The following is a 16,144-nucleotide window of genomic DNA, read 5'->3' as shown; positions in this document are numbered from 1 at the left end:
ATCGTTACTGAACTTGGCGTGAGGTTCCCAGGGCGGGGGTAGTGCTCTGTTGACCTTTGCAAGCCAGCCGCCATTGTGAATCAAGATGGTGGACTGAAACATGACTTTGGCATGACTTCACCTGTTCTTTGGCATAGGTTTGACCGCCACTCGGAATATCACCACCACGAGGGTTCCTAAGATTTGGCATGGGGAAGGGGGTTCTTCGTTGACATTTGATTGCCATGTGCCATTTTGAATCAAGAAGGCAAATGAAAAACATGACTTTGGCACATGACTCACAAATTACACCATCTATTTTTTTTGGGGGGGGGGGTGTTTCTACAAAATCCTGGGCAGTGCTAGGCACTCTCCACTAACTGGGAAATAAAACTTGGGGTGTCCTGTGTAGCATGAAACATGCCACATGGTTGTTCCCAGTTGGCACGGTTAGATTCATAAAAGTATTTATATCCACTAAATCACGAAACGTACCAAAGGGATTTACAACATTAAAATGATAACATGCATATGGTTAAAAGGATGAGAAATAATTTAAAAGGGGGGGGGAGATTAAAAACAAGCACCAATCAACCATTGTAGGAGAAGTGGTTGAATCTAATATACCAAGGTACCCTGGTATCCAATTTTAACAAAACTCATTTCTTTACATCATCATCATCAATAGAAAAGGTTGTTTGTTTGTGTCAACATGTCCAGAAGCATGTTATAACTTCCCAAACGTGTTTCAAGGGCTATCTGACATCCTAGGAGGAAATTGTAAGTGATTTACACATGCTTTCAAGAGGCACTGTAGTTCACTTCCTCGCTATCTCAGTGGTCTTGGGGCCGGCCCTCACGTTCCCCAGCCCCGTAAGTAACCTAAAAGATCAGGCCTGGGCCCAAAGTTACAAAGTCCAGTTTCTCTACCTGCTTGGCTCCCTGTTTTTACTCCTCCTCTTCTTCCTCCTCTGGGCCCGAGTCACTTTGGGCCAGCACTTCTCTTCCATTCCTACTGGGCCAGGCCTGGGTTTTTGCAAAGCGCTGCATCTGCTGCATCCCTCACCGTCCTTCTGCCTCGCGGCATCCAGGTGGGTTTTAGGGGGCATCACTCAGGATTGTCTTCACATTCTCCGTGTGTTTCTGCGGCAGCCACTGCCGTGACCCAGACCCCTTCCTGTGGACGTGGGCACTGTCCTTCCTGCTCCACGTTGGTCGGCCTTGGATCAGCACCTCTTACTTTCCGACGCAGCTAGATGTTGTCGTAGGGGACTGCCAGGCCAATATTGTAGTTGTAGCCTGTCGTTTCGTTGTAAGAGGAGCGGCAGATAGGAAGGATGCTCTCCGCAGCCAGCTGGTCCACCGAGAACTCGTACGCGTAGATGATTCCTCGATGTCTGATTTGGGGGAGAGAACTGATTAGCATGCCTATTGTTGTTATTGTTGTTATTATTATTATGACTCCTTAGTCACCGGTAACCTAGGAGGTCTCCAAGCAACTTAGATTGACAAAACATAAACATAACCACATTATACCATTGTGGGCAAAATGAGCACAAAATTCATTTCATTTGTATACCAGCCTTCATCCAAAGATTGCAGGGCAGTCCACAGCATAAAAATACAAAATGAAAACACAAAATATGCAATAAAACAAAAGCAGAACAAACCAATAAACCAATCAGCCTAATGCTTGATTGAAGAGAAGTGTTTTTGCCTGGCGCCTAAAAAAATTTTTTGGGGGGGAGGGAGCAAGCCTCCTTCATATGAAACATTAACATTAATACAGAAACAAACACATCCTCATATTATTATTATTTACTGAATATATTGGTAGTCTTTTTACCAAGGTCAACTGTGAGCAACTAAGACAAAGACAGTCCCTGTTTTTCAAAAGGCACGATTAAAACATCCCACCCACTCAAGGAGGCCACAGATGATTAAGAGCCAAAGGCCTGGCCAAAAAAAAGAAAAGAAATATTTTTGCCTGGAGCCTAAATGAGACGATGACGCCTGGCCACAGAAAGCTTTTCCTGCACAGCTACTGTGGGACAGATTTGGTTCAGTCCCCCAAAGGCCATGGGGAAGAAAGGCAAGTCTTTACCCGAGACTGAAAGGTGCCCAGCAGGTCTCACTGGAGAGACCATCCCATAGATGGGGGGCCACAACGGAAAAGGCCCTTCCTAGGCAATTCCACATGAACTGGACTGTCCACAGGGTGGTCAACCCCGACATGGCTGCAGTCATTATTCCCGTCAATTCTATTAACCTCAGCTTTGAGCATTCAGCGGCATGGCCCACTCGCATTTCCTGCTTCTCAGACTCTTAGCCCTCTTTCTGCAAAGTAAAACTGCTGCATGTGTGGTTGGTTCTTACCTTCGATGAGCAGTCAGGTCATCATCCATGATGCTGGCGCCTCGGGGAACCTTTTCGTCAGGGATATTGGCGGTGATGAGGCTGTGGCTGTTAAACCAGATGTGGCGGACAGGGTGCCTGGAGGGAAAAAAGGAATGTTGCTGGTGTTTCTGTTTAAGTTTAAAAAATAAAAAATCTTAATGGGAGTCACGATTAACATTTCTAAATATGACGTGAAAGTTCTTTTAATAGTTTCTCTCTCTGCCCCTACCATTTAAAATGTCTTGTCATTAAAATGCAGAGTTGATTGGAACAGAAATCTACACCCCCACCCACACATGAAAATGCCAAGTTAAAAAAATGCATCTCCATGCACAAATGACGAAATGAATGCTGCATTAGCAAGAGGTGGTGGTGGGGGGAAACTGCCCAATATTCATAGCAAAATTGACATATGTTATCTGCGTATCTAAACTCAAGTCTCTCATCTGCGGGCAGATTTCCTATGGATACAAAATCAACACGCAATGATCCATATCGCAGCCCTGAACGATTTGTCTTTTTCTCCCACTTTTGAAGCGTAGGGTTGTCTCCAACAAAGCCATACTCAAAAGTAGACCTACTGAAACCAGCGGCCTTGCATAAATTGTGTCCACTAACTTCAATAGGTCTACTTGGAGTAACAAACCTGGTGCCCTCCAGAGGTTTCGGTCCAGAACTCGGGCTGATGGGAATTGCAGTCCAAAAATATCTGGCAGGCACCAGGTGGCGCTGGTTGTTCCGAAAGTCTCCATTTGATGCTTTTTCTTGTTTTGAGTTAAATGGGTCATTCTAGTGCACTGGAGGGGAAAGGGAGAGAAGGGGGTGGGTCTCCATTCAAGCCAATAATAATAATAATAATAATAATAATAATAATAATAATAATAATAATAATAATAAGTGTGTGTGTGTGTGTGTGTGTGTGTGTGTGTGTGTGTGTGTGTGTGTGTGTGTAATCTGCTTTTAGCACCACCCAATGGACAATTGCTGAAGTACAGCCAGATTCCTGAAGCTGCTGCTGCTTCTTCCTCTTCTTCTTTGATAATCACTCGTATCTGAGTAAGATTGTCTTCCATAAACACGGTTTTAACAATGGGTCCGTAAGTTACTGTGTAGGCCAATTCTGGATCCACACGTCCTTCCACAGTGGGGACATTGGTTTCCAGGCGGGAGTTGATCACGGTGTGGATTTGCCAAGCGTGCCTTCCTCTTAGCACGTTTCTCCCTTGCGTCCTGAGATCGAGTTTCTTCAAAGCCCATGACACCTTTGGTAAAGGCTGTTCTCCAACTGGAGCGCTCGCAGGCCAGTGTTTTCCAGTTGTCGGTGTTTATACTACCTTTTTAAAGATTTGCCTTGAGACAGTCTTTAAACCTCTTTTGTTGACCACCAGCATTACACTTTCCATTTTTAAGTTTGGAATAGAGTAGTTGCTTTGGAAGACGATCATCAGGCATTTGCACAACATGACCAGTCCAATGAAGTTGATGTTGAAGAATCATTGCTTCAACACTGGTGATCTTTGCTTCTTCCAGGCGAAAAGGCAGCTTCAGCAGAGACTCTGAGGGCCTCCAAGTGGTGCTGGACTCCAATTCCCATCAGCCCCAGCCAACATGACCACGGATGATGGGAGATGGAGTCCAACCTGGAGGACAGCAGGCTCCCCCATACCTGGAGGAGTTATACCTGGGGTTATACCTGGTGCTAGTCCTGCCCGGAGAAGAGTCACTTGAATTAATGGACGGAAATCAGGCATCCGAGATCCTTTTAACCAGAGATGCCAAAAGCAGGAGTTTAAAGCTGCACTCGGTTATTTTATTATATTTGTAAAAAAATATTTAGACACCATTTTTCCTAGATAGAGAAAAGAACCCCCACCCCCTGAGCAGTTTGCCATTTATACATAAAATCATACAACGAAAACCAGTGGCAAAGAGTTCTGCAGGACTGGGCTGATGACACTCAAGGCTCAGCTTCTAAAAGAACCTCGCCAGCACTAGAAATGACCAAACGGTCAATCTGGGCTGTAAGCGTTCAAGCAGCCCCCGTAAGACTTTGGGCAATGCCACTGAGAGTGGAATTAACCATTTGGGAGTCCCAAAGCATGGAACTAGACAAATACATTTTTTCAAAATACATAGCCACAGAGCAGCCGAGACCATATAACACTGGTCCTGAGAGGCCTGCATTGGCTCACAGTACGTTTCCGAGCACAATTCAAAGTGTTGGTGCTGACCTTTAAAGCCCTAAATGGCCTTCACCCTGTATACCTGAAGGAACGTCTCCACCCCCATCATTCAGCCTGGACACTGAGCTCCAGCTCCAAGGGCCTTCTGGCGGTTCCCTCACAGTGAGAAGTGAGGTTACAGGGAACCAGGCAAAGGGCCTTCTCAGTAGTGGCACCCGCCCTGCGGAATGCCCTCTCATATGATGTCAAGGCAATAAGCAACTATCTTACTTTTAGAAGACATCTGAAGCCAGTCCTGTTTAGGAAAGTTTTTAATGTTTAATGCTGTATTGCACTTTTAGAATTCGGTTGGGAGCTGCCCAGAGTGGCTGGTGAAACCCAGTCAGATGGGTGGGGTATTATTATTATAATAATTATTATTATTATTATTATTATTATAATTATTATTGCAGTAGAGTCTCCCTTCACCAAAGCCCCACCTGCCTGCCTCCTTACTTAAAGCAGGTGCTGCTGCTAGTCAGCCTCCGCGTTGCCCCTTAGGCAAGTACCTGCTCCCCCTTGCTCTAATGGACCAGCCTCCACTGGCAGCTGACTTTACCTGGCATGGATTTCCCAGAGCTTGGTGCCCATCCTCTGGTCCCACACGCACACCAGGCCCTCTTCCCCTCCGCTGACAATCTTCCAGTCGTCCATCTGCACAGAAGAGACTCCCAGCTGGTGGCCGTAGAGGGAGCAAACGGAGGCGCTTCTGCGGAGGTCAAAAACCCTCACCCTAAGAAGAAGGCGTAAGCACAAGTCAAGTCTCGTGTCATCAAGGTTGCCATGCTACATTTTCACTAGCACGGCCCCAGAAGAGATGGTTCTAGCAAGATCTACTTGGAACCACATTAGATTCCGTACATGCCGGCAGCCAGCCTCTCTCACTAGTTGAGCCATCTATGAGAGGCAGTGTGGTGCAGCAGTTAGAGCACCAGGCTTAGGACCTGGGAGAGCAGTGTTCAAATCCCCAAGTAGGCCACAAAGCCTGGCCCACCTCGCAGGGTTATTATTTTGGGGATTAACTGAGGAGGAGGAGGAGGAGGAAGAAGAAGAGGAGGAGGAGGAGGAGGAGGCATCCCCAAACTCCAGCCCTCCAGATGTTTTGGCCTACAACTCCCATGATCCCTAGCTAACAGGACCAGTGGGGTCAGGGATGATGGGAATTGTAGTCCAAAACATCTGGAGGGCCGAAGTTTGGGGATGCCTGTAGTAGTAGTAGTAGTTTGGATTTGATATCCCGCTTTTATCACTACCCAAAGGAGTCTCAAAGCGGCTAACATTCTCCTTTCCTTTCCTCCCCCACAACAAACACTCTGTGAGGTGAGTGGGGCTGAGAGACTTCAAAGAAGTGTAACTAGCCCAAGGTCACCTAGCAGCTGCATGTGGAGGAGCGGGGAACCAAACCCGGTTCACCAGATTACGAGTCCATTGCTCCTAACCGCTACACCACACTGGAAGGAGAGAACCAGGTACACAACCCTGAGCTCCTTGGAGGAAAAAGGTAGGATAGAAATGCCCTAAATGAAATGGATGTTTATACATAAGAACACGGGAAGAGCCAGTGGTCCACCTAGTAGCCAACCAGGTGCCCATGGGAAGCCCACAAAGCAGGGCACGGGTACAACAGTGTTCTTGGCTCATGATTCGCAGCAACTGGCATTCAGCAACATGTTGCCTATGAAAGTGAAAGTAGAACCCAGAATCGCCATTGATAGTGTTAGCTGCTATGGGAGGGATTCCCAAAGTGTGGTCCACAGACCCCTTCATTCAGGTGGTGCGCAGCACACCTGCAATTAAAAATCATGTAGCACCTAGGACAGCGCATGACAATTGCTACAAGAGGCAGGAGAATCCGTCAACAACCTCAGCAATTTTCAAGTGGGGGGGGGAATGGTTTGGGGACCGCTGCTCCAATTATTGTTGTTATAAGTTCCCCACCCATCTGACTGCGTTTCCCCAGCCACTCTGGGTGGCTTCCAATATATAGAAAAATGCAACAAAACATTAAAAGGCTTCCCTATACAAGGCTGCCTTCAGATGCCTCTATGAATTTGTCTAAACCCCTAAAAAAAAAAAAACTTAAGAGGAGCTTTGCTGGATCAAGCCAATGGCCCCATCTAGTCCCGTATCCTGTTCTCACAACGGCTAACCAGATGCCACTTGGGAAGCCTGCAAACAGGACCTGAGTACAAAAGCGCTCCCCACACTTCTGAAGAAGTGTGCATGCACACGAAAGCTCATACCAAAATAAAAAACTTAGTTGGCCTTTAAGGTGCTGCTGGAAGGATTTTTTATTTTTTATTTGTTTCCCCACACTTTGAATATCAGCTGCTGGCAGTCATAAGGCACACGGCCTCCGGCAATGGAGGCAGAACACAGCCGTTGTGGCTAGTGGCTACGGACGGCCTTCTCGTCTGTGGGTTTGTCTAATCCTCTTTTAAAGCCATGCAAGTTGGTGGCAATCATCACTGCCTCCTGAGGGAGCCCAAATTCCACCGTTTTAACTCTGCACTAGGGGAAGAAGTTACTTCTTCTGTCTGTCTTGAATCTTCCAACGTTCAGCTTCATTGGACAGCCCAGATTTCTGGTATTAGCAGAAGGCGAGTGATAGGTCGCCAAGTCAAAACATCGCCATCCACCTTGAACATTTGACTATTTTGAGGAATGCTTGTAGATATAACTGACAGGCGGAAGTCCTTTTTACCTATTTCTTTCAATATTCTTATTTCTTTGCACTCCCCCCCCCTTTGTTTGTGTTTTTGCTCTGCTCCGGTCTTTGTAATTTTTGTGGTCCTCCACTCAGGCTTAAAGAGGGGTTAACATGCAGGTGGTGATGGAGAGTTGATGAATCACCTGGAGTTAGAGGCAGGGAAGGGAAGATCTCCCAGGGTGGGAGGATGGAAGAAGGAAGAGAAGCTCCCAGGTGAGAGCTGGGAGGGTTCGCCTCTCTCTGTGTGGGGCATGTTAAGGTCTACCTGTGAAAGAGTACTAGGTATTACAGGGAACCAGGCAGAGGGCCTTCTCAGCAGTGGCACTCTCCCTGTGGAACGCCCTCCCATCAGATGTCAAGGAGATAAAGAACTACACAAGTTTTAGAAGACATCTGAAGGCAGCCATGTATTGGGAAGTTTTGAATCCTTGACGTTTATTATTGGTGTTTGTTGTTGTTGTTTTGAATCCTTGACGTTTATTATTGGTGTTTGTTGTTGTCGTTGTTGTTGTTTTGTATCCTGCTCTATACCTGCAGGTCTCAGGGCAGTTCACAAAATAAAATCAGAATATAAATTTTTTTATATGTGCTGGAAGCTGCTCAGAGTGGCTGGGGTATTATTGGTGGGGTATTATTATTAGTTTCTTTTTGTTCAGATTAGTTTGTTTTTTATTGTAATGTATTATGAAAGGTCTTAATAAAATCAAACCACACACACTCATGCCACCATCCGTCAACTAGAAGGAAAGCTCTCTAAAAACACTCTTCTCACCTACAGGTAGGTAGCCGTGTTGGTTACAACATCCAACATACCATCTCAGGACTATTTAATTGCTCATCCTCTAACATTGTGTATGCCATCAAATGCCAACAGTGCCCTTCAGCAACTTAGTTGGTCTTTAAGGTGCTACTGGAAGGAATTTTTTTTATTTTGTTTCGACTCTTCTCACCTGCGATTCCCAGCATACTGCCTCCGACAGTGGACAGAGGAGCCAGAACACAGCCATTGCCATCCTGATCTTCCGTTAATTTGTCTGATCCTGCAGGGCCATCTCCCCAATAGTTATTGAATTGTAAAGGTCCACACACACACACACACACACACACACACACACACACACACACACACACCACTCCTTTTCCATGCAATGCTTATTTGTTCTTGGGAGTAATGGAGTTTGCAGTAGCTGGGACATGTGTCTGGGCTGTAGTTGGACTCAGGGTCAGAGCCTGAGCAGTTGGAACACTGATGAGATGAAACTGCTAACTGCCATCCGGAGCGTAAAGTCTTATGGGCATAGAGTGGTGCCTTCTCCACCCAGCCAGCCCTAGGTGAGACTTCCTGGGGAGAGCATTCAACAAGCGGGGAGCCTGCAGAAAAGGCCCATTCTTGCGTTGCCACCCTCCAGACCTCTTGTGGAGGAGGGCCTTGGGTGATGATTGCAGGGTACGGCTCGGTTCGTATCAGGAGAGGCATTCCTTGCAGCCCTGAGCCATTTCAGGCTTTATACTTCCAAACCAGCACTTTGAATTGGTCTAGGAAACTAATTGGCAGCCGGCACAGTTGAGCCAAGATTGGTGTAATATGTTGAAACCGTCTTGCCCCAATGAGCAAGCTGGATTCTGCACCAGCTGAAGTTTCTCCAGCCATCTTTAGAGGCAATGTATAATGTGTTGCAGTAATCTCTAACCTAGAGGTCCCCGGAGCAGAGATGGAAGACGTTATTGTGAGCTACTAACTCGTGAACCCCTCTCTCTATGCTTTCTCCAGGGAAGCGTGGGGCATTACGAAAAATGCACCGCAGCCTAGCAAAAACATCCAAGGAAGGTGTGACATGGAGTCAGTCAGGGTGCAGCCTGGGAAGGCAGAGAGGCTGGGAACCTCAGCCTGAGGTTTCCCACTGCTGGGCTCAAAGAGGCTTTTGCTAGAGTTGAGCAAGTGGATGGATGCAGGAAAAGGGCTTAACAGTTTGATCATCCAAAACCGCTGAAGATGAAATCATTGCAGATTGCCAAAAGGGTGTGTGTGTGTGTGTGTGTGTGTGTGTGTGTGTGTGTGTGTGTGTGTAACAACAACAACAGAGCCCAGAGAGTCGAGCGGGAACCGCCACAGAGGCTGCTCGAAAAGGAATGGAAGCTAATCCTTGGGAAATGATGAACTGCGGAAGCTGGGAGGCCCAAGCGCATGACAGGAGGACACTCCCTGTGCCAGCACTTCCATTGTTCAGGATCCCTGCTCCGATCTGGAGGCTGTTCCAAAAAAACAAAATCCAAAGCTTTCCCTCCTTCTCTCTCCCCCCCCCCCCACATTGCCCTTCTCTAATGAAACCGCTCGGCAGGAGCCTGGGAATAGCTCCGTTCCGACAATTAGAACAAAAAGGAGGACAAAGGCTTCCGACCGGGTGGCATCCATCTGACAGGCTGGAGAAGGGAAATGAGCGTGCTCAGGCAGGCTGGGCCACGCGCAACACCTCCGTTGCCGCTTGTCGGAGCATCCACAGATGGAGTAAACAAAGCCTGTCTCCCGCTCTTCCTCTTGTCTGGGTGGGGGGGCTGCGCAGAGCTCGGCACTGGGTGAAACCGAAGCGCTGCTTCCAAGCCCCCGTCCCTGACAGCGTGCGGCCTGGCGGGCTGCCCGCCGGCATCGCATATGATAATCAGGCCGCCTTCCATCTACCGAGTCCTGGCTGAGTCGTCGCGGTTTCATTTGCAAGGACCTGGCTTCCAGGCATCCGTTCCTGGTGGGAGGGGGGGGATGCAAAAGACACTTTTCGAGTTGTTGTTGCTTTTGTGGGGCGGGGAAGTCTTACCAACTCCAGCTCCCAGGCTCTGGCTACCAATGTCAGAGCATTGTGGTTCCGCAACGATCGAACCTTGAAAAGGATGGAATTCAAGAGCTAGGTTTAGGATTTAGGGACCTGGGCATCTCCCCCGCACCGTGAAGCTCACTGGGTGATCTTTCGGCAGCTACTACCTGCCACCTAACCTACCTCACGGGGTTGTTGCTGCTGTTTTTTTAAATTATTTTTTATTAAAGATCTTCTTATGTTAGAAAACACAGGACTATACTATATCGCCAACCAAGTTCACCACATAATCCCATACATCCTGGAAGATGAAATGAAACAATAGGTGCACCGGGAGGTAGAAAAAAACCAGAGACTATGGTGTACCCGTTCCTCGAAAACAAACTAAGGAAAATTCCCGCAACACTAAACAGGTTCACACACAGCCCATGCATAAAGGAAAACTGACCCCAGCCCCATCCTCACTGATCCCCCCGGCTCACAGGGTGGTTGTGAGGACAAAAGGGGGAAGAAAGAAACATGCACACTGCTCTGAATTGTGTGCATGAAATAAATATAAACTTAAATGAAATAAAGCAAGTATCTGGTCCTCAGGCCCATGGGGAGAGGCTTGGAAGTACAGTGGTGCCTCGCTTAACGAATGCCCTGCTTAACGAAATTTCCGCTTAACGAAAGGATTTATCAAGCCGAGGTTGCCTCGCTAGACAAATGCGTTTTACGAAAAATTCGTCTAGTGAATCGCGGTTTCCCATAGGAATGCATTGAAATTCAATTAATGTGTTCCTATGGGCAAAAAAAAAATCCAAAAAAAATATATCAATGCATTCCTATGGGATTCGCTAGACGAATTTTTCGCTATAAGAAAAGACCCGTGGAACAAATTAATTTCGTCTAGCGAGGCACCACTGTATGGACAACATCTGATAACTTCCAGAAGCTGGAGAGAGGCTAAGTGCTTAAGTTTCCATTTTAACTGTGTTGCTTTATCCCTGATGTGTTTCTTTGGGAAGAAAGGTGGGAAATAAATTTAAACCCTCCTCCTCCAGTGCACAGGAGATGGTGCTTTACAGCTACACAAAACCACTTGACCCTTAGAGTTTGGAGAAAAGGAGAGCAAAAGGTGACATGAAGGAAGTGTAAAAGAAATTATGTACAGCATGGGGAAAGAAGGTAAAGTTTCTGCCCTCACCCCCACTCTCCTAACACATGAATTCTTGTTCTTCTTCGTGTGCCTCCTCCACGAGGGGTCCGGAAGGTGGCAACACGAGAACCTTTTCTACGGTGGCTCCCCATTTGTGAAACGCTCTCCCCAGGGAGGTTCACCTGGCACCTTCATTATACACTTTTAGGTGCCAGGCCTAGATAGATAGATAGATAGATAGATAGATAGATAGATAGATAGATAGATAGATAGATGAATGCCTTGTGACATTTTGGCTCCTGAACACCACAAACCTGGAAGGGAGTGTTCCGGTTTGCTGACATTCTTTGGAACCCAAATGTCCGATGCGAGTTCCATGAGTTCCAATTGGCTGCAGGAGCTTCCTTGGTTTCCGAAGTTGAAGTCGAACGGACTTCCTGAACGGATTCCGTTTGACTTCCGAGGTACGCTTGTATTCAGGATCAATTTGAAAAAGCACTTCTTCACCCAGCACAAAGTTGAATGACGGAACTAGCTCCTGCAGAATGCAGCTAGGCTCTGAAAATCCAGAAAGGGGAAACGACATGCCCTTGAATCTGATCCCGGACCAAAATGCCACCTGAGGCCTGATGCATGGGGGTGGGGGAAGCAGGGTACAGGGAGGGAGATGGGTGTGTGAGAAGGAAAGAGTAGGGAGCTATTCCCAGCTGGCCTTTGGCCACCGTGCGACATCCCTTTGGTGTGGTGTGCTGGACTATTTAAATAATTAACACCCCATCTCTCCCCCCCCCCCCCCCCGCAAAAAAAAGGAAAGAAAGAAAAAGAAAAGGTGGCAGGGAGGAGGGGGAATCTAAAAATTGGATGAGGGACGTGTTTTTTTTAAAAAGCACTCTAATCCTTTCACGCTGATGACTCCGAGCGCTTCCATGTCTGCCAACAGACACTGAGCGGTGGGGTGGGGGGGGAGAAGGGGGTGGGGGAAGAGACGCAAGACTGGCCAAGATGAGGAGATAAAGGGGGGGGGAAGCTGCAAATCAGCTAAATAGGATCTGGAATTCATTCACGTGAAAATCCTTTTTTGTTTTGGCCACCTGAGAGACATCAACTGCAACCCAACCTACATTATTGCCACTGTTTGGTGGCGGTGATGCCGAGGGGGTGGGCTCTTTTTGGCACATGCGAATCTCCCTTAGGTTATTTCCCTACTTCAAAATTTCAGGAAGTGAGGTTTAAAATGCCAAACTCATTTCTTTCTCCTTTTTTCCCCCACGAGTGTCCGCAGGAAAGCGGAAGGCCTCGTTCCAAGAGGCCTCGCTGGGCAGTACACCAACTGTGTCCACCAAATGGCTTTTTAAAAGTATATTATTTTGGGGGGTGGGAGGAGTAAAGGAGGGACTCTTCCCGTGGAGCTTGCAAAACGACAGGACAGAACAAAGCAAAGCGAGGTCCAACCATTACCTAATATTGCGTCTCATTCTCTGAAAAGTTTATGCGGACTCTTGCCTCTGGTGTGCAGTGCAATTCCGTGAAAGGCGACAGGCAAGCTGCTACAAAGGTGTAGCCACGTTTGGAGTGGGGTGCCCAGATCCAGGCCAGCGCAAGACATTTGGGAAGGTGTTGTACTGCAGTGGCAGAGCATCTGCTTTGCATGCAGAAGGTCCCAGGTTCAGTCCCCAAGGGCATCTCCAGGCAGTGCTGGTAGGGACTCCTGCCTGAAACACACACACACACACACACACACACACACACCCGAGAGCTGCTGCCACTCAGTAGACAATACTGAGCTAGGTGGATCAAGGGTCTGACTCAGTGTAAGGCAGCTTCCTGTGTTTTGGTACCGGATGAAAATGGCAAGACGGTGCCTCCCTGCCACAGTCCACATGCAAGAGCCCACCAGACTGGTTGATTTGCGTCACTGTGGTTCAGAGCAGCATGATAGGTTTGGGGGCCCAGGACAAACTGCCTTTCCCCTTAGCAATCTGCCCAGTTCATCCGAGGCCCTTCTCTGCATGCCACCTATAAGGGAGGTCTGGAGGATGAACACGGCCTTTTCTGTGGTAGCCCCAAGTCTATGGAATGCTGGGCCTCAGGAGGCCTGCCTGGCACCTACTTTGTTTTTGTCCTAGGCACCAGGCAAATACATTTTTTGTTTCCTGGGCATCTGGGTGGCATCCACTGTTGAATGTTTTTATTCTGTTTCTGATGTGTATATTTTTATTTACTGGATTCTATTCTCACAAATCGATTTGGGACTTCTGGGTTGTATACAGGGTTAGTCCTACTCAGAGTAAATCCATCGACATGAATGGGCCTAAGTGAGCCTCGCCCGTTAATTTTCAATGGGTCTTCTTTGAGTAGGACTAGCGTTGGAGGCAACCCTTTTTATGTGCGGGAAACAAAATAAAAAGTTCAATAAATTTAACCTGACCAAATGGGCCCCACCTCCTTGGATGTACCTTCTGTCCTTGTTCCCAGCCACCAGCATGCAGGGAGGGCTGTCTCGGAGATTGACACAGGAGAAGTCCCCCAAGGAGCTTCCGAGCTGCGCTGTGCACTGTCCCGTTTCCAAGTTGTAGAGAAGGATCTGGGGGGGAAACACACCACGGGAATGCAGATTGTCAACCAAGGATTAGGGGAAAGGGTGGGGAACCTCTAGCCCTGCAGGCCAATCTTGGCTTGCCAGGGGGTCCAAAATGGCTTGCACAGCTAAATGGCCTGGCCCGCCAAACCTACAAGTCCATTAGGTGTCAACCGAGGGGCGGGAGGGTGGAGTTCAATCCTGCTGGGGTCAGCTTTGCCAGTGCATTCTCTGCAAGGATTGTGCTGACCAAGCAGACCCCTACAGTAAGGAGGATTGCACCCTCCAGGGCCTTAATTAAGGGGTGGGGGAGATAAGGATCTGGCCCTTTGGCCAGAGAAGGTTCCCCAGTCCTAAGGGAGATAGCTCGGTAGAGCATGAGACTCTTAAACTCAGGGTCATGGGTTTGAGCCCCAGGTTGAGCGAAAGAGTCCTGTGTTGCAGGGGGTTAGACTAGATGACCATCAAGGTCCCTTCCAACTCTACAATTCTATGATTAAGAATCTGTCTCTCTGATTAAGAAAAACCAGGAGTCAGGAGTTAAGACTGGTGTTGAAAGTTCCTTTCCCCCAGGAGGTTACTTTCCTCTCTGTGCCCTTCCAGCAACTGTAGACTTGTTATCTCTTAAAATTAACAATATTGGGGGAACATATAACATTGAAACCTGTCTTATACTGAGTCCACCCTGAGCCACGGACCTTCTGCATGCAAAGCAGATTCCCTACCACTAAGTTACAACACATGCCCAATTAGAAATGAAATGTAACTTATAACAGGGGCTGAACTGCTGGCAGAACCATACACAGTATTATTTGGATATGTTAAGGATCTGGTTTTGCAGAATTGATAATGCATTTGCTAACAGCTGCTCCTACTGCAAAATGCTATAATGGAGTGTTATCCCTGTGTTAGAAGATTGGAATGGGAGAATATGGGAATTGACTAATTGGCTCATATGAGAAAACTAACTAACCTTGCAAGAGAAAGATAAAGGAGTCAACCTAAGATGTGATAAAATATCTAGCCCTATACCGTATTTTTCCGTGTATAACACCCCCCCACACCCCGTGTATAAGACGCCCCCTGTTTCTTGGGGACTCCAAATTAAGAAAATGGGGGGAGATTGTATCTGTGTATAAGACAACCCCCAATTTTAAACGTATTTTTTAAAAGAAAAAAAACCTAGTCTTATACACGGAAAAATACGGTATATACCATTGGAAACAATTTATAGCTCAAATATTGAGAGGGTTGTATCCAAAGTTAATGGCTGTCAGAGTAGACCCACTGAATTAATGAACCTTACTAACGTAAGACTGGTTAATTCCAATGGGTCTCCTCTGAGTAGGCCTTAGTTGTTACAACCCAAGGTCTCTCACATCCGTGATTGATTTCACTTGTTTGCTTGGCTTTAATGTATTTTTATGTGTTAAAAATGAATTAAGCATACTTATACATGGGTGGGTGTATACCTGTACAAGTAGATACCAATACTTATATATTGCAACCAAATAAAAATAGGGGGAAGAAAAAGAAAATATTTGTATCCCTTTATTAAAGGTAAAGGGACCCCTGACCATTAGGTCCAGTCGTGACCGACTCTGGGGTTGCGCGCTCATCTCGCATTATTGGCCGAGGGAACCGGCGTATAGCTTCCAGGTCATGTGACCAGCATGACAAAGCCGCTTCTGGCAAACCAGAGCAGCACATGAAAACGCCGTTTACCTTCCCGCTTTAGCGGTTCCTATTTATCTACTTGCATTTTGACGTGCTTTCGAACTGCTAAGTTGGCAGGAGCTGGGACCAAGCAACGGGAGCTCACCCCGTCACAGGGATTCGAACCGCCGACCTTCTGATCAGCAAGCTCTAGGCTCAGTGATTTAACCACAGCGCCACCTGGGTCCCTTGTATCCCTTTATTATCAACTGTAAAACAGTCCCAAGGGAGGGTCACAGCGTGCACATCTAATATCACCCATGCATACAAAGACATGTTCTGTCGCCAAAGTCAAGGCTGATCTTCAAACGTTGCAGAAAAGCATCTTCACATGGCTCCGAAATCCATCAGTGATGGTGGCAGCCTAACATGCAGGGGAAGCATGTTCCATCAAGAGGGTGCCACCACCAAAAGGCCCTGCTCACAGTCCCCGACATCTAGACTCATTAGATATCCAATGCTAACCCTTTCCTCCCCAGCTGTGACTCCCCCATAAATGGTCTCCCCTCCAACCATTTAGACAATTTAAAAAACACCTCCTGTTAGCTTCAAGAGAAGCATTAAATATGGCACACGGGAGAAGTGAGGAGCAGA

At 47.3% G+C, this 16,144-nt stretch overlaps 1 protein-coding gene across 2 annotated transcripts in view; it reads right to left on the bottom strand.

Annotated features, from left to right (window-relative positions):
* Nucleotides 1–429: 429 nt before the first annotated feature.
* Nucleotides 430–16,144, bottom strand: part of FBXW8 (F-box and WD repeat domain containing 8) — a 65,047-nt gene continuing 49,332 nt past the window's right edge. Inside the window, exons 8-11 of one of the 2 annotated variants that reach the window (XM_035098286.3) lie at nt 13,713–13,840; nt 5,158–5,331; nt 2,356–2,472; nt 430–1,376 (exon numbers count right to left, since the gene is read on the bottom strand). In XM_035098286.3, the coding sequence (XP_034954177.2) occupies nt 1,232–1,376; nt 2,356–2,472; nt 5,158–5,331; nt 13,713–13,840 (564 nt within the window). In that variant the 3' untranslated portion in view covers nt 430–1,231. The remainder of the gene's footprint in view (nt 1,377–2,355; nt 2,473–5,157; nt 5,332–13,712; nt 13,841–16,144) is intronic. The other variant, XM_060269290.2, reaches the window with a different exon arrangement.

The sequence above is a fragment of the Zootoca vivipara genome, chromosome 16 (assembly GCF_965207765.1).
Source record: "Zootoca vivipara chromosome 16, rZooViv2.hap1.1, whole genome shotgun sequence".
Taxonomy (NCBI): Eukaryota; Metazoa; Chordata; class Lepidosauria; order Squamata; family Lacertidae; genus Zootoca; species Zootoca vivipara.
The sequence above is the reverse complement of the archived record's forward strand: the minus strand, read 5'-3'. Positions and strand labels throughout refer to the sequence as shown.